General features: G+C 37.8%; 1 protein-coding gene across 1 annotated transcript in view; it reads left to right on the top strand.

The window, feature by feature from the left end:
* The first annotated feature begins 436 nt into the window (after positions 1-436).
* The window catches only part of LOC107821966 (protein SWEETIE), a 62,728-nt gene continuing 35,361 nt past the window's right edge, over positions 437-27,803 (top strand). Inside the window, exons 1-23 of the mRNA XM_075249893.1 lie at positions 437-841; positions 4,167-4,374; positions 4,819-4,925; positions 7,167-7,403; positions 7,507-7,596; positions 7,814-7,898; positions 8,828-8,892; positions 9,431-9,535; positions 10,494-10,583; positions 10,695-10,775; positions 11,514-11,582; positions 13,065-13,190; positions 19,921-20,024; positions 21,793-21,925; positions 21,999-22,105; positions 26,103-26,213; positions 26,314-26,481; positions 26,630-26,716; positions 26,921-27,014; positions 27,157-27,225; positions 27,325-27,447; positions 27,535-27,603; positions 27,693-27,797. Of these exons, the coding sequence (XP_075105994.1) occupies positions 677-841; positions 4,167-4,374; positions 4,819-4,925; positions 7,167-7,403; positions 7,507-7,596; positions 7,814-7,898; positions 8,828-8,892; positions 9,431-9,535; positions 10,494-10,583; positions 10,695-10,775; positions 11,514-11,582; positions 13,065-13,190; positions 19,921-20,024; positions 21,793-21,925; positions 21,999-22,105; positions 26,103-26,213; positions 26,314-26,481; positions 26,630-26,716; positions 26,921-27,014; positions 27,157-27,225; positions 27,325-27,447; positions 27,535-27,603; positions 27,693-27,797 (2,598 nt within the window). The 5' untranslated portion in view covers positions 437-676. The remainder of the gene's footprint in view (positions 842-4,166; positions 4,375-4,818; positions 4,926-7,166; positions 7,404-7,506; positions 7,597-7,813; positions 7,899-8,827; positions 8,893-9,430; positions 9,536-10,493; positions 10,584-10,694; positions 10,776-11,513; positions 11,583-13,064; positions 13,191-19,920; positions 20,025-21,792; positions 21,926-21,998; positions 22,106-26,102; positions 26,214-26,313; positions 26,482-26,629; positions 26,717-26,920; positions 27,015-27,156; positions 27,226-27,324; positions 27,448-27,534; positions 27,604-27,692; positions 27,798-27,803) is intronic.

Here is a 27,803-nt window from a genome sequence, read left to right as displayed (position 1 = left end):
ATTTTATTTAAAATTTAATCTAATTGTGTAATTACACTTGTGCAACAAAGCAGTAAACTTGTAATTACATTGTAATTATACTATGACAAACAAACATGTCATCGTAATTATACAACTGTGTAATTATTAAATTATGCAATTAATACTCTAGTAATTACACCAGTTCCAATTATATGGTGGCTTTCCAAAACAAACCCTAAATTTAGGAAAACTAAGCTAAAGGTTCTTAACTTTTCTTTCACTAATAAAATAACTTATATTTAGCAATAATGGAGTTTCAACCATATTTTACAAAATTCTCTCGCTAACAGTTAATTATTCAATAAATAATGTAGCTTGTTCAATTAACTTTGCATAAAAAATATAATTTGTGCAACTCATGTAACATGTTCAATTTTACATGAATAAATTGGTTATGTTAGAACAATTTCCCCTCATTTGCATTCACTATTCACTTTCCATATGCGTGTCGGACTCGGTGTAGCACTTGTACTCCCTTCTCACCCACTTTGAAAACCCGATCGCGGCTCGCAACAGCCTGTGGAAGTCATTGGATTTCTTGTAATATCACTCATTCCCTTCGCCATCTCAGTACTTCACCCCAACTAATGAGGAAACCGCGAAATCTGTATACTTTCTAAAACCCCAAAAGGTTTGCTCTTTCAGTTTAACTACAATGGCGAAGAAATTCGTCAGAGACGACGTGCCACTTTCAAGATTTGGAGTATTGGTGGCGCAGTTGGAATCTATAGTGGCCTCAGCTGCACACAAGTCTCCTGACCCTCTCCTCTGTTTTGATCTTCTCTCTGATCTCATCTCCGCCATTGATGAAGAATCCAAGGTCACTATATTTTTCATTCCGTTTTTATTTTTGTCAACTTCGCTAGATCTTGATCGACTTTCATTGTGAATTGTATCCAGTTATTTCAACATTGTCGCATTCATAGTAAAAATCACTCTAATTCCATTAACGTATCCAAAAAAAGGAATTTCTATTGACTTCTCTTCACTTTTCTAGTCTCAGCTAACTAATCTTGACTTAAACTATGAGCCCGTTTGGATTAGCTGATTGTAAATAGCTGATAAGCTTGAACTGCCGAAAATCATTTTTAAGTGCTGAAATTGATTTATTAAATAAGCATTTATGTGTTTGGATAGACGTACTAAAACTGATAAAATGACTAAAATACTCTTACAAACTTTACAAAAGATTGTAAATTAAAAAGTTTCTTTATAAATAAAAAGAGAGCAATGAATATGGAATGAAAAGAAAGTTAGAAAATTTATTTTGGGAAAAATATTTTGTGAATTAAAAAATATATTTAAGGATAAACTAGTAAAAACCTTGGTCAAACCAAAAGTGCTTATAAGCTGAAAAGCCATAAGTTGGGAGTGACCAACTTATGACTTATAGCTGATTTTAGCTTATAAGCACTTTGAATATTTACCAAATGCGTAGATAAGTCAAAATGTGCTTATAGGCTTAGCCAAACACCCTCTGTATACATTAAGGATTTTTTTTTAAATATATGTATTTTTTCTAAGTTCACATCCACTTTTTTTGTTTGTTTGTTGGTGTTGGCTATTATTGATTGTATTGCATATCGAGGTTGACAATTCTTGGAAGATGCGAAGCACGTGGGGCCTGTTTGGTTGGATTGCTACATTATGTTAGTTACTTGAAGAAGCATACTTTAATGTTTCCCTACCAATCAGTGTTGGTATCGAAGAAGCATACTTCAATGTCCCCGGCTACTCCCTCAAGACTATTTGCTTAGTTAATCTATTTAGCTGGATTCATCTTTCCCCTGTAACTAGTGCAGGTCACCTTGTGGATTTCATTAGCTCCTTGTTCTTAGCATAGATTTTTGTACTGGAGCTAGTTATCTACCTTTTTGTACCTTTTGCATCTCCTTGATGCCTATTAATGAATCACCCTTACTTCATCAAAAAAAAAATGTCCCCGGATTTTCAAAGATGAAGTAAAACTAAATTTGAAAGGGCAGTGGTAGATGTTTTTCTGGATTATCATGTTTATCTGCTGCTCATTTTTCAAATAGCGATATGTTAAAGCATCAATCTACCAAGTAGGTACTGATCCATTGTTTATTCGTGATATTTCTTGATATAACTATTTATATATCTTCTTTCTTATCAAAAATTTCTAACCCTCTTGGTTGTTGATCAGAGAAAGTATTAAAATATGCCAAGATGGTGACGCCCTGTAAAATATATTGCAAAGAAAGGATTGCATTCAAAGGTTGCAATATATATTAATGCATTGTTGACCAATTTGGGGGGAATGCGTTTCTTCTTGTTTGTTGGCAACTTTTGGGTAGTGTTTTTTTCCCCCAAATGTCCTTCACCAGATCTATTGGATGTATACACTGGTCTTGTTTAAATACATTGTTTGATTAATCTCAAATTTTATTTGACTCGTTTGTTGTTCCAGTTTAACATGATTATTGATTCGGTTTTTTCAGGGAGATTAACATACATATTGCCTATCTTGGTTATGTTTTGATAAAAGTAAATTCAAACTATTAAGTAAAAATTCAGAAGTTCCCTGTTATACTTTGCGCTGGATTCAATTTAACCAAAGCATCTTGCTAATGACCGAATATTTAGCACCTCAGTATAGGTACAAGAAGCTATTGGCTAAGTTGATTTTTTCAGAGCAGAGACTGCTTAAAAGGCTGGTGTGGTAATTCTGAGATATTTCTATTGTTCCTCCATGCATCACACGTCATTACATGAATTACTGTGTCCTCTACATAATATACAGAAGAGATTTTGAGTTGCTTGCCCTCTGGAGAATCTATCTAGAATCCCTTGATATATCCTTTTCCGACAGTAGTTTTTAACATATTGCTCAAACCCTCCATGGCAAGGATGAAGAGGAAAGGAGATAATGGGTGTCATCGTCTCTTCCCCTTTTGGGAAGGAAAGAGAACTTTATGAGATCGTTAAACTAGGATAGAGAACCTGATGGTGGTGATGCAAAGCTTAATCCATTTAATTTACTTTTGTTCATTTGGGCGTATTATCCGTGACCATACTAATTAATTCACTTTTTTGTATAAGATAAGTAATCTTATTAATGTTGGGGAGATCCCCGTATACAAGAAGCATAACCAAAAAGTAAAATTTAATAAATTCATTTTCCTACATTAGACATATCCTTAGGATGTTCAAGATGCATTTATAGGTAAATTTTTTGCTGAAATTTGACGACCAAAATTTTTCTGATGAGATTTGGTGTATCAAAACTTGTCGATGACTTTCCAGTGTGATCTGTAAATGTTCCTGATACACTTCTCAAATGTTTCGGATGCACTCTCGGGGTATATTTGCTATGACCATTCAATGTTTTGTGTTCCAATGTAATGAAAGGCCATGTTTTTTTTTGATGAAGTAAGGAGAATTCATTAAAAGCATCCAGCGGATGCAAGCAAAAGATTACAATTAAGAGTGATGGTGTCTGCTCATGAAAGGCCGTGTTAGAATGACACATCAACAAAAAAAGAGAGTTTGTGTCAGAATGTTGGAGTAACATGGTCTGTGAGGATTCCTATAGCCGACCCCAACTTATTAGGGATTGAGACATAGCTATTGTTGTTGTTATTGCATGTTCCATATTAATCAAGTACGCAGTATCCAATTTCTTCTCTTATTTGTCTCAGTTGTCTTTCTTCAGAACTTTTCTCCTCACATTCTTTCTAATGTAACTTGTTTTGAATTTGTGTTAACATAAAGGTGTAGAGTTTAATTTTCTCCAATTTTAACAAAGTGATACAATCAATTTTAATATGTTTGGGTATTTAGTGAACTTTAATAATCTTCCAACTTGTTAGAGTTTTGAACTATGTTGCTCAGACTCTTCGAAAATGTTGCTGGGTGTGTGTCGGATTCTCCAAAAGCAGTATATTTTTGCAGAATCCGACATGGGTGCTGCAGTATTTTGGAGAGTCTCCACAATATAGGTTTTGAATACCACGTTGTCTATTTATGACAGAAGGATCTAGTTGGATTGCGATCAAACTTCAAAGAGTCTATTAATTTTTGTTTGTTTGACTAGCATAAATTTTTGTTGTAGCTATTTACTCTGATCCACTTGTTTTTTTTCTTTATTATGTTAATGGATATCTAAAATTGTAAAATTTCAGGAATGTATACTGCTGTGGCAAAGGAAATGTGAGGATGCACTTTATTCTCTACTTGTGCTTGGCGCAAGGAAGCCGGTGCGTCATTTGGCCTCAGTGGCAATGGCAAGGATTATACAAAAGGGTGACAGTATTTCAATATACTCTAGGGCTAGCAGTTTGCAGGGATTTCTCTCCGATGGAAAGAAAAGTGAGCCTCAGCGAATTGCAGGTGTGTCAAGAATGACTAAAACTTTGAGTTCTGTTGTATATTCTTTATTTCATTGATAATTGCACATAGAACTTGGGGGATCATTTATTACATGGTAAATTTTCTTTTCAGTTGTTATTATCTAGTGGCTGTAGCTTCATAGCATGGAATTGTGTTATCTAGAATTCTTTACCAATTTTGTTGAAGTTACTCACCCAAATATGCCCAGTTATCTTGTGCTCGATGACTCAAGCTTTATAAACTATTCAACAATCCAAGAACTACCTAATAAGGGATTAAGTATCAATTTTTTTGTGGCTTTATTTTCAGGTTGCATCTTGTTTTCCTTGTTAATTGTTATAATTGATTTGTCCTAACCTATGCCTTGTGATGTTTTTTCTTGGTATGCATTATGAGTTTCTCTTCAGTATATGGGAGTTGCTATATTAAGTCGCTGTATTTTAGGTGCTGCTGAGTGTTTGGGAGAATTGTATCGCTATTTTGGTAGACGAATCACTTCAGGCTTACTTGAAACAACCACAATTGTCACAAAACTACTGAAGTTCAATGAGGTACTGAGATTCTATTATCATTCAATGTCTTCCCATATTATGTGTTCATGCATGACTCTCTTTGTTTAGGAATAAAAACTTGCTAGCTTATATTTGCAGTACAATTTAGTCAACTTCCTCACAGAGTTGTGTGAGTCAGAATGATGTTCTAATTAATGTTATTTTGTTGGTTGTGTTGTGTGATTTAGGTCCTTTGAGAGGGCTATTGGTACCATTGGGTTTTGAAATTGTTCTCTCCCTTAAAACAATTGGATGTTGGAGAAAAGTGGACTGCCGAGAGTTGTTTTTTGATTAAGTGGAGTCTTTTGATAAATGCAGTCTCAACCAAATCATAACTTCCAATACAGAGTGTTAAGTACCAGAAAGTTAGTACACACTACGTACTGTAATGGGCTTGAGACATGAGTAGATCAGAAATAATACAGAGGAAATGAGCTTCCTATGGTTTTCTGGAGGTGAAAGTTTGCATTTTGTGTAAAGAATGCACTACCTTGGCGCTATCCTTAATAAAATATTAATTTTTTGTTACTGATCCAAAATAAATATTCCTACCTGTTATTCAAAAAAAGAAAAAAGAAAAAGAGAGGGGGTGGGCACAGTGGGCCATTTTGGAGCTTATGCCCAATGTTACTGTACAGGCCATTGTTTTTTTCCTTGAGCTTCACACCTGTTACTTGTGTATTGTTCCCGGTTTCATTTTTCTGCTGCCGGTGCTCTCCTACCCATTTGAATGCATTTCCAAGATGGTGGAGGTGTGAGGAAGGAACAGTGGACCCTTATGGACCTTATGCCCTGGGTTAATTAAAAGAAGATGTTACTTTATAGGTGCCTGTATTGTTTCCGGTTTCATTTTTCTGCTGCCGGTGCTGTCTCCTACCCATTTGAATGCCTGTCCAAGATGGTATTTTGTTCTTTGCTTCAGTTAAAGTTGGCAATCAAAAATCGACTATATTCAGGAAGGGGCGGATTTAGGGGGCGGAAGGGTGTTCACCCTAACCCCCTTCGCCGAAAAATTACACGGTATATGTAAGGCAAAATTTATTTTTTACCTCTATATATTATGTTTTAAATCCCCTTAATACAGCCCAAAAAGCATAGCTTAGTGATCAAGGGGGTTCAAAACCTTTGTAAGGTCATTGGTTCTATTCCCACTAGCTACAACCTTTACAACTTTTTCCTTTTTATGAACCCCCTTGGCGGTAATCCTGCCTCCGCCACTGTATTCAGGGGATAATAAAGTCAAAATAGTGTTGCAGATATTGCTATTTAAAGTATTATTGTATTTTCCCCAACTGTTCTACTTTGGAATTGCATTCAAATTTAGAGTCTGTGGCTATAGTTCCTTTGAAGCCTTAATAAATCCTTAGGTTATGGCTACGATGCAAATAGTATATTTTGTTTATAGTGTCCAACTTAAGATTAGTTTTAGGACTCTAGTGAGTGGTGTGAACTTGTGGGAGATTGAGATGTAGGTATAACCTGTTATTTACAACAACAACAACGGACCCAGTTTGATCCCAACAGGTGAGGTCTGGGGAGGGTAGTCTGTACGCAGACCATACCCCTACCTAATGCAGGTAGAGAGGCTGTTTCCAATAGGCCCTCGGCTTAGGAAGGGCAAGAAAAGGCTGTCGTTATACTTGTCAAAAAAAGGCTGTCCTTATGGGCATAGGGAGCTGAATGGAGTTTGACTGATTTTATGGAGAACTCTCGGGTATTTAGACTATGTTAATGTACAAGCCGCTGTTTTGGTTCTTGAAGTTCACACCTACTACTTGCGTATAGTTCCCGGTTTCATTTTTCTGCCGCGGGTGCTCTCCCACCCATTTGAATGCATGTCCAAGATGGTGGAGGTGTAGGGAAGGAACGGTGGGCCATTATGGACCTTATGCCCTGAATTAATAAAAGATGTTGCTGTATAGGCTGTTGTTTTTGCCCCTTAACTTCACACCTGTTACTTGCATGTTGTTCCCGGTTTCATTTTTCTGCTTCTGGTTCTGTCTCCTACCTATTTGAATGCTTGTCCAAGATGGCATTTTGTTCTTTGATTCAGTTAAAGTTTTATTATATTTGTCCCAGGTTCTACTTTGGCCTTGTTATCAAGTTTAGAGTCTGGCTATAATTCCCAATTTTTTCTCCTTCAAACTCACGTTTAGCTTTCAAATGTTTATTTGGCTTATGAAAAAAGGCGGTTAGCATTTCAAACTTGGTATTATCTTATTTAACCACTTGTACATTCAGGGCTTTGTTAGAGAAGAAGCTTTACAGATGCTTCAAAATGCTTTAGAAGGCTGTGGGGGCGCTGCTGCTGCCTCAGCGTATACTGATGCATTTCGTATCATTATGCGTATCGGTATCGTGGACAAATCATCTATTGTTAGAGTAGCTGCAGCTAGATGTCTAAAAGCGTTTGCGAACATCGGAGGGCCGGGATTAGGGGTTGGAGAACTTGATAATGCTTCTTCTTCTTGTGTCAAGGTTGATGAATTGCTCTCTTCCTTTGATTTTCCCATTTTAACGTGGATGCTTATTCTCATCCTATTGGAAATAAACACTGAATCTCTAACTCTGTGTTTTGCAGGCCCTTGAAGACCCTATATCGTCAGTAAGGGATGCATTTGCAGAAGCTCTGGGAGCATTGCTTGGTCTTGGGATGAATCCTGATGCACAGGTTTTAAGTCCTTTTTTAATAAAGTACGAAAATTTTATTAAAAGAAGGAAAATGACATATAATTAGAAGAGAAATGTACCAAGAGAGGGAACTCAAAAAAAGAAAGGAAACAAAATCTGGAAAAAGAAACCTCCGAATTGGAAAAGGAGATAAATATATTGTAAGTGCTTTTAAAAGATTTTATATTTCTTGATCTGACTTTGCTTATGCTCATTAGGTACAACCAAGGGGTAAAAGTCATTTTACTCCCAAGAAACTTGATGGGGGTTTGGAGAGACACTTAACTTTGCCATTTGTAAAAGGTACATTTAGCACCTCACTCATAACCTTTCAGTTAAACTGTAATATATATGTTTCGTTTGTCAGAAAAATCATTGCAGTGAATATAGGTCTTAAACACATCATTGCAATCAGAATGTGGAAAGATGGCATGTGCTACTGATTTAGAGTGTTAAACGTAATATACAAGGGTGCGTCCTTTCTTTCTGTAGCTCTCCCTGAGGGAATTGACTGTCTTATAGAGAAACAACCTTTCTTAATCGGAAGTTCTAAAATGTTCAAATTTTTAGTAAAAAGTCTCCATTAAAATCCAATTTCAAACAAGCTTCCTTCTCATTGTGGTTCCGGTTTTGCTCATCTTTCAAAAATCATAACAATTGAGCATTAACAAAGTTGATTCTCCTGCTCCATTATCATGGTGAGTGGATCTATCTAGGTAAAATGACAGTACCCTTATTAGCTACAAATCCACAAGCAAAGGAGCTAGATAGTGTATTTCTCGGTGGAGTGACAAGATTCTTTCTCTAACGTACACTGAAGGAACAGAAGGGACTGGAAATTTGTGTCCCTCCCTTCTTTTGTCCCTTCCGTTCCAAGTTTAAGTAATTGCTACGCTCAAGTGAAGTTTCATAGCTAATCTTTGTAATTTTCTACCAGAAAAATGAGTTCTCATGGAAAAGACTCCTACTTGGACCAATCCATTATTTTTGAAACAGCCTTTTCAGCTATCTGCTAAATGAAGTATTCACATTGAAAAGTCAGATTTAACATCTCCATGCTTGATTTCTTAGTCTTTTGTTTGCAAAGTGTAGCTTGACATGTTTGTCTCTCCTCCTTTCCACATAACTAGCATTGCTTCGTGATTCTTTGTTTCAGTGTGTGTGTTGTTTCTTGAAAATCCTGGGAAGATTTACAATGATTTCTGAGTCTCTGATAAGTTGAAAAATTGCAGCTAGTGGGCCTCGGGTGAAAGTTCTGCGCGTTGGCCTAACCTTGTCATGGGTTTCTTTTCTCCAGGTAGCCGATGAATCAATAAATCCTCTCTTACATCCAAACATCTTTTTTCCTGTTTTGGATAAAAGATTTATACTGTTCTGGAATATCACAGTTACAAATGCATGTGGGTGTCTGTCCAATATATTATACGTGAACATTTTTAAGTCATCAAGGAAGATTATACATGCATTTTCCTCTTTTGATAAAGTAAATTTTAACGTCCCACCTCCACTATAACTTTTTTTATTGGATGTCCCCGAGGGGACCACCTCTGCTATAACTGAAGTTGGTGAAAGGAGGACAAATTTTATCTATGAAAAGTTGGTATTTTCAATGCACGTGGTGCCCTGTCATTGTAATTACACAGTGGTTTGCAAACATACCCCAAGTAAAATATACACTTGAACTATGCCTATTTATCGTGAATTTGTACCTCCTTGATGCAATCTATATAATACAATCTTTTATCAACCCCCACCCACCCATAAAAAAAAGAGAGAGGAAGATTTAGTGCAAAGAATGTTAGAAGAACATACCATTGATGAGTTTCTCTTTTCAGGCCATTCGCTTGAAGTATCTTCAGCCTGATACTGAGCTTGAAAAGTACATCTTTCAAGTGATGGACATGCTTCGTGCTGATAGTCTGTTTGATGCTCAAGCACTGGTATATAGTTCTTTTTACTCTGCCAAAATTTCATCTAATTGTGCATTTTATTTTGGCTAGTTGGTGACTGGTCTCTTCAAAATATTTGCTTTTTGTCCTTTGCTGAGGTGAATATGAGTTGGCTTTCATGGACATTTTCTTAATTTTTTCGGCTGTTTATTCCACTCCAGGAAGCGAATAAATAAGTGTTCATCTGTCTAATTGTTGATGCATGACAAATTGTTGGTTATAGCTCTCTCCTCACCCTGTTCTATTCAGTTACACGAGATTACTGTTCAATATAGCACGTTCGTGCTGTTTCTGGATGAGAATTCTCATCATTACTTTAAGTGCGTTTAAGAATGTTTAGAATTTGTATTCTTCAGAGCTTCTGGAGATGACTTATGGATGTTAGTAAATGCAATAAGACTTACATCTGTAATATACTCAGCCGAAGTCTGGATTTAAATTTAAAATTCAGGAATTCTGATCATTGCTTGCTCTTTATGTGGCTTGAAGTTGATGGATATAAACTTCATTCAAAAGCTTGTGGATGTCAATGGACATTCTAATTTGATTTGAAGCACAAAATAGAATCTAGGTTACAATGCTAAATATTATCTCTCGAAAGACTTGTCTCCAAGTACAAGGTTGCTTAGATACCAACTTTTGCTCTTGTGTGAACTCACCAACTCCTGATTAGCTAATGAACCTTCTGGGGGAAATCTAATTGAAGCATGCTGTTTTATTTGTAAAAGAAGCTGAAATAAAGTGATACAACCACCGAAAAGGAAGTTCACGAAATCCAATCATAATGCCAAAAAGTTAGAGTGGTGTCTATGGAAGTTGTATCCACTTGGTCTTTACCTTAATTTATTGCAACGTTTTATCTTCTTCATTGCGTTGTACTATATGCTTTTTTTGATTTCAAGATTGTAGACTCAATATCCTCACCAGTTTTATTGATGATTAATTGAAGGCATGCATTTTATACATCCTTCGAGTGGGTATAACTGACCAAATGAGCGAACCTACTCAGAGAGGCCTTTTAGTTCCTTTGGGCAAACAGGTTTGTTCTAGTGAATTGTATTCTGGAAATTTCTTCTTGAAGTTATTGGTGGTGTTTGGCTATTTTGCAATGTGTTGTCACATGAGCTGCTCTAACAGTTGCTTTCTGCAGCTTCAATCTCCTGATGCTACTCCATCCATGCGGGTTGCTGCTTTGCGTACCATGTCGTATGCTTTGAAAACACTAGGGGAGGTGAAGGACAATATTCTCTGCTTTGCATATGTTTACCTGTTATTTGTCCACTTTATTAATTCTGTGGATAATTTGCTTGGTCTAGTTAATAGTTGGGATTGGGATTCAATGCAGCTTGATTTTCTCTCTGATTGGTTTATTGAAGACTGGAAACTTGTACCTTTATGCCCTTACCACAATTTTGCACTCAGGGGACCAATCTTTTTTTTTTTTTTTTTCCAAAAAAGGGATGCAACACGAGGACTTCCCAGGGACAATCTTTTCTGATAAGTAATTAGACATTTTATTGCCAGAAAATGGGAAATCATGTTTACAAGTGGTACACTATCTCTACAGAGAAGTTTTTTTCTACAAACTCCATCCAATCATCTACAAGTGCAGTGTCATGTGAACTTAATTTTGCTATGTGAGGGTGAGAATCTAATCTTTTTTACTGATTAACCTGTGCTTGATAATCAAAATATTTTGAGCACGAGTCTTCTAGCTATGCTATATTACCTGGTTTGGCTTCGCTGATATTCAGCAAATATACTCCTTCTACAGGGTGGAGGCCGGGAGCTGATAGGTCTTCGGGTTTCTTGTTATCTGTTTCTAGGATGAATTGATTTGAGCTGATTGCTTGACTAATTAATTGAAATTCATATTTTCCCCTACATACGGTAGTTTGGTTTGTGATAAGTCGTTTAGATTGCTTTGTAGAGCCAGTGTTTGGTTAGTAATTGGTATGCCATTATGCAGGTTCCGGCTGAATTTAAGGAAGTTCTTGATAACACAGTTGTTGCTGCAGTTTCGCATCATGCACCATTGGTAAGCTTCTACTTATGTTCGTATGTGGCTTCCTTGAATGCGGGAGTAGATATTCACATGTTCCTAGACTTGAGTTATCGAAGACGAATACTTAAAGAATCTATAAATCAGGTTCCATCAGCCTGTCGTATCTAGCAAAGTTTGTAATTTATTTTAGTTTCTGCAGAAGTCACTCTTGTTTCTGTCTTGGTATTAAATAAGAGTAAGTTCTTTTTATGATGAATAAGAAAATTCTTATTGATCAGGAAAAACCAGCACTATGATAGTGTTGGTAAAAACAAAAAGATGGCTATCCTAAAGAATTTATTGCTTTCAGAACTTTAATTCAGTGATAAGAGCGCAACATGTGATGGGTGGTTAGACGCACATCACGAGTTCGAACTCTGCCTCGGACAGATTAACTTTATATTTAAGTGGAAAGGCTAGAGGAATGGGCCCATTATCCACTTATTTGAACCTTGTGGCAGCTGGTCCCCCGAGAATTTCTCGATTATCAAAATAAGAAAAAGAGAGAGAGAGAGATGTGCTATCCCTATTTTTCTGTGGAGTTTCTATAAAGTCGTGGAAAATGTCTACTTCTATATACATCCCTGAGGTTGGGGTCATGTCTAATTTACAAACATTTGCTCTTTAACCTATATACAGTTGTTAGCCTTTCCTTGAGAACATCTCTCCCTCCAAAGGACCCATAAAACACCAGGGGGTTGGTGCTGCGAATCGCCTTGTTCTCTCTGGTTGTGCTCCCGATATCCAATCCTAGGCGTACGGGGGAGGAGAGGTTAAGTGTCTCACATTGGTTGGGAAAATGGGTTGTCTCCTCATATGGTCTTGAGCAACCCTCATCTTGTAAAGAAAATGGACCTTGTGCCTAACTCAACCTCAAATGCTAACTCATGAGGTAAGGATTTTCCAAAACCATATGAGGAGACAATTTATTTCATCAATCAACGTACGACACTTAATGCCCAAGCACGCCTACGACTGGACATCGGATGCTTGGACATTATAACATGGGGCAACAGTCAACACTGAGTAAACCAAGAATAGGATGAGTCTGCCTCTGTACCATGTGAAGAATGAAGCAAAGAGGAGAAAATACAGCTTGATTATTCCCTCAAGCTAGTGAGTTTAAATACAGAAGTGTACAAGATCTAAAATAGTAAGGAAGACCACAAACTAACTAATTATCGGGAAAGTATCAATCTAATTAGTTCTGACTGATCATAATTGATACACAGTATTATTTGCAATATTCTTGACACATCTCATAAGCTAGCTTTTGGGGTTGAGTTAGGACCGCAAACATTTTCTTAACAGTAGTGAAGGAAGGAAAGAAATCCTGTTTATGCTTTTGGACTTGTAATAATATGTTTATATACTTTTAAATTGGAACACCCAAGTCCTTTTACTGAATCCATCATTTGCTTGATTTCATGGGTAGCTAATCATTGGCTTCTGACTCCTTGACTGTTGCTTTGTTAGGTGCGCATTGAGGCCGCTTTGACCTTGCGTGCGTTAGCTGAGGTTGATCCTACATGTATTGGTGGTTTGATTTCTTATGCAATAACGATGCTTGGAGCAGTTAGAGAAAATATTTCATTTGAAAAGGTAAAGCCAAGATAGATACTTGGCTCATTTTTCTAGTTTGTCCTGGCTCTATTAGCTGGGTTCATCATGATGTATCCTGTTCAACATTTTTATCTAATCGTTCTAAACTACATCTCTTGGTGGAAATAGGTCATGTTTGTCTTGTCAAACTGTTATTATGGACCATAAACAAGTCAACTAACCACATAACTACATTTAAGGACAATGGTCTCCAATTTTCTGGAAATGTAACTTAGGTTGGATTGTCTCTTTTGCTTAACAATGAACTCTTGATTCACCTATTAATTATTGTGCTTTCGCTTATACATCCTGTGCTTCTTTTTTTATGACATTGTTTTTATTTGGGATGCTCCTACATGTTTGACACTATTCCATTGGTAGTATTATTTTACGTAAAATTTTACAACTTTCATGTTCAGATTCATTTAACTATTTGAATTTTGTACTTTGACGGTGATATTTTCTCAATCAAGCAATCTTTTCCATTTAAATACCTTCATATATATAATGAAAAGGAGGGAATCTTTATACCCTTATTACCAAGGGAGAGATCATAAAAGTTAACTTTTTACTGAAGAGTAAAAAAGTGCTCTCAGGCACAGATTCCAAAGATGCTCTCTTTCCTACTTACTAGGATTGCAGAGATCCTCTTCCGGCGTACTTTCTTGCCGGAATTTTTCTTTCTTTTTATTTTCCTAAAATTCAGTGATCACCTACTGTGGTCACTGGGTAAAAAACTTTGTTTTTTATATAGATAATATTAGTCCTTGACTACCCGATCTAGCGAGAAATGCCTACAATGAAGGAGAACATCATATACTTTGCAGTGAGATTCAAGTCTTACGAAATAGAGAGGCACTCAACCAATGCTGAAGAATGGTTTGAGTGGACAGAACGAGGAAAGAACTTAATCAGAAGGACTACTTTCAACAGAAAGACGATGGTGTGGCTATGCGAAAATCTAAGGAAGCCTCAAGGGTGAAAGGGAACTATGTGAAAAGATAGAAGAGCAGAGACCAATTCTCAGAGACATTCTGTGCGAGAAACTTAACAGATACGGTCGTTATATTACCATAATCAGGGTCCAAGGCAGGGGGAGATCAGTTATTATTGTTCCAGAGGCGCTTTCAACTCAGGTTGGTTGGATATTGCAACAAAAATAGAAAGGTTTATAAATAGTGGGGTAAGGATGAATGCCTTTAATGCTCATAATGTGGTTGAAGAAGGACTGCTGTATTCAAACACTGTCAGAAATTATATATGGGCAAATAGAGAAATGAATGAAGTGGAAATCCAACAAGATGGAGACATTATTCGCATAACTGGAAACCAAACACACAATGAAGTGCTAGGCAGATGTTTGGTGGGACTCATCTCAGAAGGAAGCTCAGAAATTGTGACGCTATCGGAAGTGCGCAAATGGGCAGCAAATTCATGGAAGCAAGCAAATGGAATCAACATTTATGAGATGACCAAAACATGTTTCTTTTCGAATTCCCTTCAAAAGCAACCACTGACCATGTCCTAAAAATTGACTGAAACTGGAAGAAGTAAAAAGTCAAGCTTCAATGGTGGAACCCAATAGTGGGACGGTTCCAAGAAATAAAAGGATAAATCATGCATGGATTAGGATAGTAGGGCTCCCTCTACATTTATGGTCTCAAAAAGTTTTCAAAGAAGTTGGTGAAGTCTATGGTGGATGGATGGAAACGGAAGAGGAAACGGAACTAAAGAATCACTTAAAATGGGCAAGAATAAAAGTGAGAGGAGACGGATCTATGATTCCTAAAGCAGTGAAGATAGAAGTTGAAGGAGTAGTCTTCGAGATTCAAATTTGGTGCGAATCGCCGATGAGATGGAGTGAGTTGACTACAAGTGAGGAGGCAGGGGGACTGGGAATCAAAAACTTGAGAGTGCAGAACCAGAGCTTGATGATGAAGTGGCTATGGAAATTGGCGGCAGATGAACAAACGTTGTGGACAGAGGTAGTTAGGGAGAAATATGGAAAGGGAGGAAATTGGACAACCAAGTCAGTGAGAAGTCCATACGATGTTAGTTTGTGGAGATCAATCAGGAACCTGTGACCAAAAGTGATCAACAAATCAAAGTTCAAAGTAGGAAATGGCAGGAAAATTTCACTGTGGAATGACAATTGGCAAGGACAAGAAACTTTGAAGGGACTCTTCCCTGACATATATGCCTTGAATCAGCAACAACAAGCAATATTAGAAGAGGTGTGGACAGATCAGGTTGGAACCTCACTTTCAGAAGAATGCTAAATGACTGGGAGATTGACAGAGTGATTGAGTTTTATAGGACCTTGGAACAGTTCAGTGGGATCAACTTTAATCAAGATCTTATCATATGGCAAGGGAATAGACAGTGGAAGTTCTTTGTTAAGACTGCTTATAAGGAATGCAATCTATCCAACAATCAGATTGGTTGCTGGCCATGGAAGATGATATGGAAAGTAAAAAATTTCATACAAGGTTGCTTGCTTTACTTGGTTATTGGCAAAAGAAGCAGTATTAACACAAGACAACTTAACAAAAAGAGGATTCCAATTGTGCTCTAGGTGCTACTTATGTGGAGAGAAGGCACAGACAATTAGCTATCTTTTTTTGCATTGCAAATTCACTATACAGATATGGAGAATTTTCATCAGCTTAAGGGGAATTCCATGGGCAATGCCGGGAAGAATCCTTGATATTCTAGCTAGCTGGAATAAAGAGGGCACACTTTCTAGAGACAAAAAGAGATGGAGAATTGTCCCGACTTGCATATGGTGGACAATCTGGGAAAAGAGGAATCAAAGATGTTTTGAAGATAAGTCGAGTAACATCCAGAAGATAAAGATGAAATGTTTACCTCTTTTTTATTTTTGGTGTAAAGGAAAGCTCTTGGAGGATCATGAATCCATTTTAAATGTCCTAGATACCTTGTGAGATGATCAAGGGTTATAAGTGTATTTTCTGTTTTGTTTTGTATGGGCACTTCCATTGTAATTATGGGTGACTTCACAATTTTAGTGAAGTCTTTATATTAATATACAAATATGTTACCTGAGAAACCAAGACCACAGTTACCCCCTTCCTATTTGTGTGACACATTTCCCTTTCAGGACATCCCGTTTTTTTTTTGATAAGGTAAATTGTATTAATCAAAAGGGAGAGAACTCCCGTATACAGGAAGTATACCAAAAAGTAGAGAATTTACATCAGAACATGATTCTCTACAAAAGACGCCCAATCTTCTATACAAGTAGGGGCTATATGAGTGCACCAAAAAGCGATCAAAGATAAAAGACTATTCTTAAGATGTGAAAAAGGAGACTCAATCCCCTCAAAAGCTCTCCTATTTCTCTCCCCCCAAACTATCCGCATGAGAGCTAACGGGGCGATCTTCCACGCCTTTTGCTTTCTTCTTCTACGGAAACCGGCCCAGCTATGTAACATCTCCTTTACAGTGCTTGGCTTCACCCATTGAACACCAAAAAGATTCAGGATTGCCCTCCACAAAGCCGAGGACACAGGGCAATGCAACAAAAGATTATCAACTTCTTCCTCTGAGCTTTTACACATGTAGCACCAACTAACAAGTGTAATTTCTCTCTTTCGAAGATTTTCAACAGTCAAGATCACTCCCTCGCCGCTAGCCATGCAAAAAAGCACACCTTCGTGAGCGCCTTAGGAATCCAGATCGCGGAGTATGGAAAAGTGACCTCCTCTCTCACCAACATAATCTGGTAAAAGGACTTTACAGTAAACAAACCATCGCCAAGCAAACCCCATCTCCAAGAATCACAAGATGGCCGGGGCCTGTCTTGCCCATATAGCAGTGTCAACAAATCTTGGAGCTCCGCAATCTTCCAATCTTGCATGTTCCTTCTAAATGAGAGGTCCCATACTACCCCCTCCATGCTCCTTACGAATCTGTTGGACCATCAATTCCTACTGGTTTGAAACTCTGAAGACATGAGGGAAGGAGACCCTCAGAGTATGCTCTCCACACTACCTATGATTCCAAAAGCTGATTCTCCTCTCATCTCCTACCCTATAAGTGATGTTGCCACTGGATGCTTCCCAATTCTTCATGATGTTCCTCCACATGCCACACCCGAAAGATGTGTTTCTATTGAGTTGGTTTTTCTTCTCTGGCAAACTCACTATGTCCTTTCAGCTTTTTGGCAGGATACTGTTATCTTTTCCTTGTCTTCAAGGATTGACAACACTTTCTTTTGCTGTTGTATATCTTTTTGCAGTATTTTAGCCTTCAGATCTGTAGGCATACCTGTACTTTAGACGTGGGCTATGTATTACTGGGTTACTACTTTGAGAAATAACGTCATCCTTCTTCTAATTAATTGATTTAAAGAAAGGTTTCCCCCTGTACGAGAGGTGTAAAAAAACCAAAAAAATCTTACTGGCTTGAGTAGCCTACCCAATCAGCTATACAAGTCAATTTCTTGTGTGCTACAAAAAAGAAACAGAACACAAATTATATTTGATCCTGAAATCATGTTCTCTTTGCCCTTGGAAGCTCTTGAATTGCGCTCTGTCAATGCAGTCCAATTACAGCTTGGGGATCTCAATATTTTAAAATAAGGGAATGGTGGAAACAAAAACCACCACCAGTAAGGTATTTATCCAATATATCAATTGACTATGTCTCAATCTGAACTAGTTGTTGTTGGCTATATGAATCCTCTATATTCATTCCTATCTATTTGGAACCATTTCATTCCAACATATTCCATTGAAGTAGATTCTTCAGAGTTGGTTTTTCAAGACTTGCTACGACTTAAAATGGAGTGAGAGTGGCAATTAAACAACAAAAAAATAAAAATCGAAGACATGCTCCAAGTCTTAAAGGTTTTCAGTTATTTTCTCCTGGTATTATGGTATTATCTGCTTATTCATTGGACTTTTGGAAAAGAAAAATGAAATAAACAGAGAAGTCAAATTTCCAACTACGAAGCAATGATATAATCCTTCCACGTCATAGAAATGTTAAAGTTACAAGTGGCTTACTGGCTTAGGTGTCTGCTGGGTGCTGACTGACCATTACTAAAGAAGTGTCCTTTTTCTTTAAGAATTATTTCCCATTCCCTCTATGTTGTTTTGTTCCCATTATCATAGAGTTGTATTAGTCATGACGTTTATTAGAAGTGTTACCGAGCCTTTATGAGTTTTGGTTGTTTGTGGTGCCTACTTATTGGTTTTCGTGTTATCATTTCTACAGCGTATTGCTTTGTTCTTACATATTCAATTTCCTATGCAGGAATTGATTCTTTTCATTGCTTGTGGTATCTTCTTACTTAATTATAAGGACTAGGTGATAGTTCTCTGTCTGGATCATTGGGTTGGAGGTTTGAGGAGGAAATGGGAGAAATTAATAAGAAAGTTAAGACATCTCTCTGTCTGATATACTGGCTTATTCTTTCGAATCATTTCCTTCTCTTTCCATCATAAGCTATGGACCCTTAAGATTCCATCCAGACATGGTTCTCGTCTTTGCTGTTGTAGGCTAGTAACAAAATATTTTGATAATAAACTTCCATGTATTTGGGGATTGACTAGACTTTTCGGCATGCAGTTCAACCATTTGCTGTTTGGAGTTGCAACATAATGCCATGGAGATATCTGATGTCAACATTAGAGCTCTGAAATACTGATAAAAAGAAATAAAATATATATTTGAACTCTGAAATCGGTTGAGCTACTGAATTGAATTTTGAAACGGTTGTCAGTTATTGCCACTTTTTCCATTGTTTTTTTGGGTGTGAAGTGTGATTTTAGTTATATTAAAGAGGTAAAAGTTTTGGATCTGCTCGCCTCACTTGGGAGATTGTTTGAGAAGTAGTTGACTGAGTCAGTCCAGTGGTCCAAGGTATTCAAATTGAGGCACTGTTCACGAGTTCAAATCCCAGTCTACCGTATGTGGTCTAACCTTATCAGAAAAGATTGTTTGAGATGACTGTAGTAAGATTCAGGCTACCCTCTTTTGGGGTGTTTTTGGGTGTACTATCTTTTTGCCTAAAGGCTCTTCCCCTGCTCACTGATAAACATGCTAAAGCATACCATGAGATCAGGAAGTAAGATCTTACTTTTTGTTTGATTGTGTCATTGAGGAGTCTTTGTCTCTGATCTTACAATCTTTCTCATCTTCTGGTTAATTAGATTTTCTCCTATGGCTAGGCGAAGTTGATGGAATTCTTCACTTGCCTAAAATAAAAAAGATTAGACTGCTCAGAATCCAGATGATTTATCCAATTAAAGAAGGGGTTTGGCTGCTTCTCTGGAAGAATGGTAGAAAATTTCTTTTTTCTAGGGATTCATTTATCATCATCATCTCTCCTTTGGTTTTGCATTTTTGGGGATAAAGTTATAGTTTTATTGCTATACGAGGCAGTCCAGTATACAAGAAGTAGAGGAACTAAGAAAATATGCTTAGGAAAAAATGATATCCAATCATCTACACTAATGAGAACCTTGTGGGTGCATAAAAGTTCACCAAAAAACAAAACAGGTCATCAGCTGTATTAATTCATTTTCCGCCACTTCAAAAGCTCTCCCATTCCTCTCTCTCCATAGTATCCACATAATGGTCAAAGGAGATATGTCCCATGCCCGGCAGTTTCTCCTCCTCCTTCTGAAAGCCCAGATGTGTATCATGTCCTATTTACAGGGAGGAATCAGTTTAATGATTTCATTTTCTGTTTGATTTACAGGGAACTAATTTAAAGTATGAACTGGAATGTCTAGATGGTCAGGCTGCGGTTTTGGCAGCTTTGGTGTCTATTTCACCCAGCTTACCTCTTGGTTATCCATCTCGGTAATGGCTTTCTCCATTTATGTGTAACCTTTTCTTTCTCCCCAAAAGAATGCATAACCATCTAAAGTTCATTGCTTGTGATGACTATTAATTAGTTTTAGTTATTCATATTTCTTCAGTTTGCAAAATCTCTGCACGTTTTGCCTTTTATTTCTTACTTATTATCATATCTACCTTAGTCTTGTCCTTGTAGTACGAGCATCCGATTTATAAGCGCCTCGGAAAATTTTGTTTTTCTCTAACTCCTAGAAAGCTTTAAATCACTTAAAAACAGAGAAGATTAAATATTTGTCCACCTTCTATGCTGATTCTTTTTTATTTTTTATTTTTTATAATGGTAACAATTATATAAACGAGTAAAAATATTTACAAGAGATTGTGTAGACCACAATCCGACCCCAAAGGATCAGAGAACTGCCAAGCTTATTCTATTCGATTACATTTCTTCTAGCAAATCTAGTAAAGAATGTACATCCTCCCTATAGCTCTCTTTGCACCAAATATGAAATAACAAAAAACAATTAAGCTTAATTTTCTGGTAAGAGCTAGGTCTATCTTCAAAAACTATGGCATTCCTTTCCTTCCATATGATCCAACAGATACAAGCAGGAACAATTTTCCACCATTTCTTCTGTTTAATATTTACCCCTCCATTGTTCCAGCTACTGAGAAGAGCTGCAGTGTTATTGGGCATTATCCAGGATATACCAGCCAAATTAAGATAGAAGTGCCAAAGTTGAGTAGTGACCGGACAGTGAATAAAGAGGTGGGAAACTGATTCCCCATCTTTGCCACAAAGACTGCATCTAGCATGTAGCTGGATTCCTCTCTTAAGAAGGTTATCCTGAGTTAGAACAGCTTCACTTGCTACTAACCATGTGAAGCATTGGACTTTTGTAGGCGCCCAGACCCTCCAAATTTGTTTCCATGGCCATCCTTGCGCAGGATTAGGAGTATTGTTAATGAAATGATAAGCAGATTTCACTGAAAAGGAACCTGATTTGTGACCCTTCCAAATTAAAGCACCTTCCTCTTCTGTGAGACCTTGGAAAGCTTCTAAGGTCTCCCAGAAATCTGCCACACTTTGCAACTCCCAGTCATTTAAGTTCCTTCTGAAAACAATGTTCCACCCATGTGTGAATTTTGCATCTGCTACTGAAATTCTTGGATTCGCAGCATTGCTATACAATTCTGGAAATTGGTCTTTCATAGGAGTGTGCCCAAACCATGTGTCACACCAGAAGAGTACTCTTCTTCCATTTCCAACCTTGAAACTAGAGTGGTCAGCAATGAAGTCCCAGTGCCCCCTGATTGTTTTCCATACCCCCACTCCATGAGGGGATGATACTGGTTTGGTGCAGTTATATCATTTTCATGGTTGTCTCGCGTCACAATGTTAATATGCTATATATTTCCTCTTTGATTATTTTCTTTGCTGCATTTTTCTTTCTGAAATCTGTTTCTCTACGGGTAACCTGTTTCTGTCCTTCTGGTGTTAGGCATCAGAAGTAACATGACTCAAAGATAATATCTGAAAACAGATTTACCCATAAAAAAAAAAGAAGTCTGAAAACAGTTTGACAGGATTCTATAGTTCTTTTCCTTGATTTTATTATCATCTCTGTTGCTAGAGCTATTATCTCAGCCTCCTTTTCTTTCCAGTCGAAGGCATTTTTTATGGTTGTTAGCAGTATCATGTATTCTTTTATTCATGTCCTCATGCTTTTCTTTATCTTTTTCTTATTTTTATCTTGGGGACCTTATGCAGTTTACCCAGATCAGTAGTTGAACTGTCTAAGAAAATGATAATGGAATCAAGTCGGAATCCTATGGCAGCCTCCGTTGAAAAGGAGGCTGGATGGATGCTCTTATCCTCACTGCTTGCATGCATGCCAAAAGAGGTACAGTAAGTGGTTTTGTAGATATAATTTCTTCACTTTTGTTTTTCATGGTGCTATTTCATTGGAGATGCAGGAACTTGAGGATCAAGTTTTTGATATTCTTTCTTTATGGGCTTCCGCATTCCATGGAAATCCAGAACGACATATCAGTGAAACAGAAGATCTCCAATCTAACATAAGGTTAGATATGTTAAATTTATAGAAAATTATTTATTATGATTTGAGGAAAAATTAAATATGCCTGGTTAGATATGTTAAATTCTACACAGCTATTAATGTTTTTATTTGTCGTTTGGTAGGATTTTAGGAAAATTAGATATTGGTAATGACATGGTGACCTTGTCTGCGTACCTGCTGTTCAATATCATTTTAGTCAGCGTAGATCACCTACCTACATTTTGGATAAGCCAGTATCACAACTGTAAACCACATAAGATGGATACGATCATTATGAGAAATTTATTGTCATGCTCTGTTGGGACATACCAAAAAGCTAAAAGTGCTGCCCCTCTATGTTACTTCTTCTTACTCTCTCCTCTATCCCTATCGCTTGCTGCCGACCAAAAAATTACACCTTTTCTGGCGGCGTATGGATCCATACCTGTAAGTACAGAAAACCATCTACTCCGTCAGCAACAATTTCTAGTATGATTTAACTGTGAACAACCCATCTCTCCTCTTTCCCCACCTCCACGAATCTTGTGCAGAAGTAGTATTCTCTGCTTTTAGAGTAACTCCACCAAGTCTTGGAAAGCGACCATGTCTTAGTCCTCAGATTCCTTCTAAACTTCAGATCCCAAAGTATCTCCCCTCTCTTGCACCCTATGTATCTATTGGACTGTTATCACTCTCTGGGTTTATACTCTGCATATTTTAGGGAAAACAAGTTTCGACATGTTTTCACCTCACCATTTGTGGTTGCAAAAGTTAATCCTTCTGCCATCCCCCCTGAATGCATTATGGAAGTCTTCACAGTCCTTCATAATGCTCCTCTATAGCCCGCACTCAAACGATAGTAAGAAATTCTAATCCTCTAACAGCCATCGATTGTGCCATACTTTTCTGTTACCACTCCATAGAGCCTGCTCCTCAACTCTTAACTTCCATAGCTATTTCTATAGCAAAACTTTGTTGAACACTCTAAGGTCTTTCCCTCCTGAAACACCACCTTCTTTTTGGAGACGGGATGACCCCTCTTACTCACTGTGTAAACTTTCTGATACAATCTGCAGCATCCTTAGGAAATTCATCTGGGTTCTTTCTACTTTTTCTGTTGCACTAGCCAGTGCCTGCAATCTGTAACTCCATACAGCCTTCTATGTAGGGCTCGGTTCTCCGCCCCTGAATAAGTATCTTTTACAGGACTTGATTGAGAATTATTTTGTGAAGAACCTTTCCAAATGATATTATCTATTCCGCGAAAGTATGTAAAGTTGTATAGACTCAATAGGAATGATTCTACCTCATAAAACTCCCAGTTCTACCGATATCTTCTAAAGGAGATGTCTCACGAAGTTTGTTTCCTTCCGGGCTTCGAGCCTTGCCCTTCTCTTGTTTGTCACCAATTAGAACAAGCAGGGAAAGTCATCTTTCAACGCGTAATATGGTAATATGGTAATTCTACATCCTAGTGAACCAAATTGATCATCACCATATTTTCTTGTAATCACATTCCTCCTAACAGCTTCTCCTCCATTGCATATATTCGAAGCCATTCCCCTCAAACCCGGTGAAAGATCTCAGGTCTCTGTATATATCTAGGCCCCCAAGCTCAATAGGTGTTGTCCTATTCCAGTTCCCGTGGAAAATTTTCTTTTCTTGCATTTGCATTATCCCATAGGTTACTTCTCATTAGTTTCTTCAGTATGAGAATGCTTGAAAGCGTTGCCTTTATAAAAGTGACTTCCTTTCCCTTTTTGAGAGAGACCGTCTCTTCCACCCCTCTAATCTACTCTTCAAATATTTGCATCCCCGGTTCCTAGAGTTCCACTTCCTTGTATTTCCTCCTAGTGCGAAGACTCAGGTATCTTGTAGGTAATTTAAAAAACTTCCAACCCACTCACTTGCCAATGCATTGGTGTTCATGTCTCCAACCGGTAAGAGCTCTGAGTTCCTCATCTTCATCTGGAGGCCAGACATTTCTCAAGCCAGATCAAAGTCCTGAAAATCAGTTATTATGTAGGTAATTTACAAATCTTACAACCCTCTCACTGCTGATGCATTGATGTTCACCTCTCCAACCGGTAAGAGCTCTGACTTCCTCATCTTCATCTGGAGCCAGCTGGAGGCCAGACATTTTTCAAGCCAGATCAAAGTCCTGAAAATGCGTGAATCTGTTTCACTTGGGTCACATATGGTCAACATGTAAGTCTCCAAACAAGAGATGTGATACACCTTCTTACTTGACGAACCCCCTATCTTAAACCTGCAAACTATCCTCCCCGGATGGTTTGCTCGAATAGCTTGCTTAATGCTTTCATCACCATTAAGAACATTATCGAAGATAACAGGCTCTTTTTCTTAGGCCCCTGCCACTGGCAAAGAACCCAAGTGGAGTGCTATTCACTATATGGAGAACTTAATTTAGAGATATATTAGTGAATTCATCTCCTCGACTTGTCCAGCATTTCATTCTATAAAAGCCAAAAGGTATAGCCGGAAATTCCACTTGACATACATATTCCTTTTCGGTGTCCAGCTTGCACCTAACTTCCTGAAGTTTGCTCCTTGATCTGGAATCTACTGGCTCATTTGCAATCAGAGTAGCTTATCAAATCTGTCTCCTTCCCACAAATGTATTTTCTGGTGTCAAGATGAGTTTGTCCATGACGCCTTTAATCTGTTTACAAGTACTTTTGGTGGTAATTTTTCCTAGTAGGCTAGTCCCCCTTCTTCAGGATTAAACAATTAATGAGTGAAAGCTCTTCTCAAAAGAGCAAGTATCGTAAAAATACTCCAAACGTTCCCTAACATCTTTCATCACCACCACCCAGCAATGATGGAAAAAGGCAGAACTGAAGCTGTTAACAGGCCGGTGACTTGTCCCTGTATGGTTTTCTCTGCTTGCTCACTTCATCCTCCTCGAAAGACTAGTCAAGCGCATTCCTCTCTTTCTGGCTGATTTTCTGAAATGTGCTGCCCTTAAAGTTGGGTTTCCATTCCTCATTTTTCTCGTAGAGGGATGGTAATGCTGAATAATTCCTTCTTATGAAGTTGTTCCTCCTATTTGCATTGGCGATACAGTGGAAGAATCTACCAAATACTTATTCCGATGCAAGGACCACACTGATTGAAAAGAATGTAACTTGAATAGCATCAAAGTAATCTGAATTTTGTAAGCAAGTCAGATGAAAGTATGCATGTTTAGGTTTTGTCCAATTTGATGGGTTTTTAGATTATTACTTATTTTAGGATGAAAAGTTCTCACTTTGACAAATCATTCCACATCTATTAATTTTTCCTGTTCTTTCGAGTTACAAAATGTTATTTGCAAAAGGAAATTCTCGAAAATTATACAACTATTCTATTTTACTGAGGGACAAAGGGGAGCCTTGGACCAATGGTAAAGTTGTCTCTGTGTGACCTATAGGGCATGGGTTCGAGCTGTGGAATTAGCCACTGATGCTTGCATCAGTGTAGGTGCCTACATCAGATTCCCTTGGGGTGCGGCCATTCCCTAGACCCTGCGTGAATGCCGGGCTTCCCTTTTCTCATTCTATTTTATTGAGGGACAACATAGGCAAAAAGAGCAAATTTCATCAGATAAGAATCCTCTTGCTTTTAAGAAAAACAACAAATATAATATCTGCTTTCGCAAACCTAAATAAATAATAATTAAGTATTCCCTAGTTAACCAGTTATACTTTTGGATGATGTGTTTTACATAATTGAACATGGTATATCCGAGTTGATAAAGGTCTTGAATCGGACTTTCACATTCACCGATCAATAAAATAGCCCACGTGCTGGCATGATCAGTATAATTTCTATACTCAGCAGCTTTTTTTGTTTCATTGCAGCATTCTGTACTTTATAAGGGCCTTCAAGCAAATGTCTCTAAATATTATCTTGTGCTCTTTGTGTTGCTGTACAATTTTGTTTCCTAAAACTTTTAATGTGGTTTCTGAAGTTTGCGACTATATATAACTTTGTGAAGCTCTTTTCATTTTATTTGTAGCGTATGGTGTGCTGCAGTGGATGCATTGACAGCATTTATAAAGAGTTTTATCTCTTCTGGTGCTGTGAACAAGGGGATCTTGCTTGAACCAGTTCTGTTATACCTTAGTAGGTATATACATGTGAAAGAAGTATCTTCTTATGTACGTTTTCTGTGAAAGTCTGATGGAGCTCTCTTATGTTGCTTATGTTTGTGAAAATTGTTAATACAGGGCTCTGTCATATATATTGCTGTTGGCAGCCAAAGACCAAATGAGTGTCAAACAGGCAGCGGAGATATTTATCATCAAGACACTAATAGCCTATCAGTCAATTTCAGATCCAACTGCATATCGGAGAGACCATGCCCGTCTTATTCAGATATGTGCAACTCCTTATAGGTGAATGTTTGATCCAGCTCATCAGCTATGACGTAGATATGTGTTTCCCTGGCAAGAGTCGTTCCTTTTCTTTTTCTACAAGGGCACCTCTTTTTCTTTTCGTTTTTGGAAGAGCGATGTCATTCTTATTTTTTCTTTTTCGGGACAGGGAAGCTTCAAAATGTGAGGAAAGTTCATGCTTGAGGATGCTGTTAGACAAAAGAGATGCTTGGCTTGGCCCTTGGAACCCTGGCAGGTACTTAGCACCAAAATCATGGAGCTTGTTCCTTTCTTTCTGTGGATTATTTGCAATTTCCTGGGGAGTAACTTTGTTTTTTCAATCATGGACTTGGCTATGGTTAATGATGTGCACATCATTACCAACTGTTGTCTCCTTTTAACTTGGTACTTATAACCCAATATAGAAATTAGTCATTTATCTTGTTGATTGTTCATCCAGGGATTTGTTTGAGGATGAACTTCGCTCATTTCAAGGTGGAAAAGATGGTCTAGTACCATCTGTATGGGATAACCAGCTTCCGAGCTTTCCTCAGGTAAACTTTCGCTGAAGAGGTTGACTTTCTATGAAAGAAATATAATTTGCTTGACGTCATATAACTTCAGAAGCCATGAAGAGGATTCAAATTTTTCCCCTTGTTTGATATCCGTTAATAATACATGTTTCTGATCATGAAGCCGGAGACTATAAGCAAAATGTTAGTGAATCAGAAGCTCCTCTGCTTTGGCGACATATTTGCTTCCGAGGTAAGTGAATATGGTTGATGGCTTGGCTTTGTGTTAGAATTATGTGCATATATGGAGGCATTGATAGCTTGCAACTTAGTTTGTCATTGTTCCCCTCAGGATATTGGTGGAATGCTCTCACTCCTCGAAATGGTTGAGCAGTGTCTGAGAGCTGGAAAGAAACAAGCATGGCATGCAACCAGTGTTACAAACATATGTGTGGGCCTGCTATCTGGCTTGAAGGTGATCTAATAATTTAGACTTTTCATGCACTTGTCGGGAATTTTACATGTCTTACATCTGCTTCTCTTGTGCTTGCCTTCATCACAGGCTTTGCTTGCTCTACGTCCTGAACCCTTACCATTGGAAGTACTTAGTCTGGCACAATCCATCTTTCAGGTTTTCACTATCTTTTTGTTGATATTTTAGTGCCCTTGCCTTTCTTGTCCTTTGCAGTCTTTCTTAGCTTTTGGTGTTTACCTTGACAGAGCATTCTGGCTGAGGGTGACATCTGTGCTTCTCAACGCAGAGCATCATCTGAAGGTCTTGGCCTATTAGCTCGGCTAGGAAATGATGTGTTCACTGCCAGATTGGTTAGT

Source organism: Nicotiana tabacum, chromosome 3 (assembly GCF_000715075.1).
Source record: "Nicotiana tabacum cultivar K326 chromosome 3, ASM71507v2, whole genome shotgun sequence".
In the NCBI taxonomy this organism is placed as follows: domain Eukaryota; kingdom Viridiplantae; phylum Streptophyta; class Magnoliopsida; order Solanales; family Solanaceae; genus Nicotiana; species Nicotiana tabacum.
Note: the sequence above shows the minus strand (reverse complement) of the source record. Positions and strands in the feature narration are given on the sequence as shown.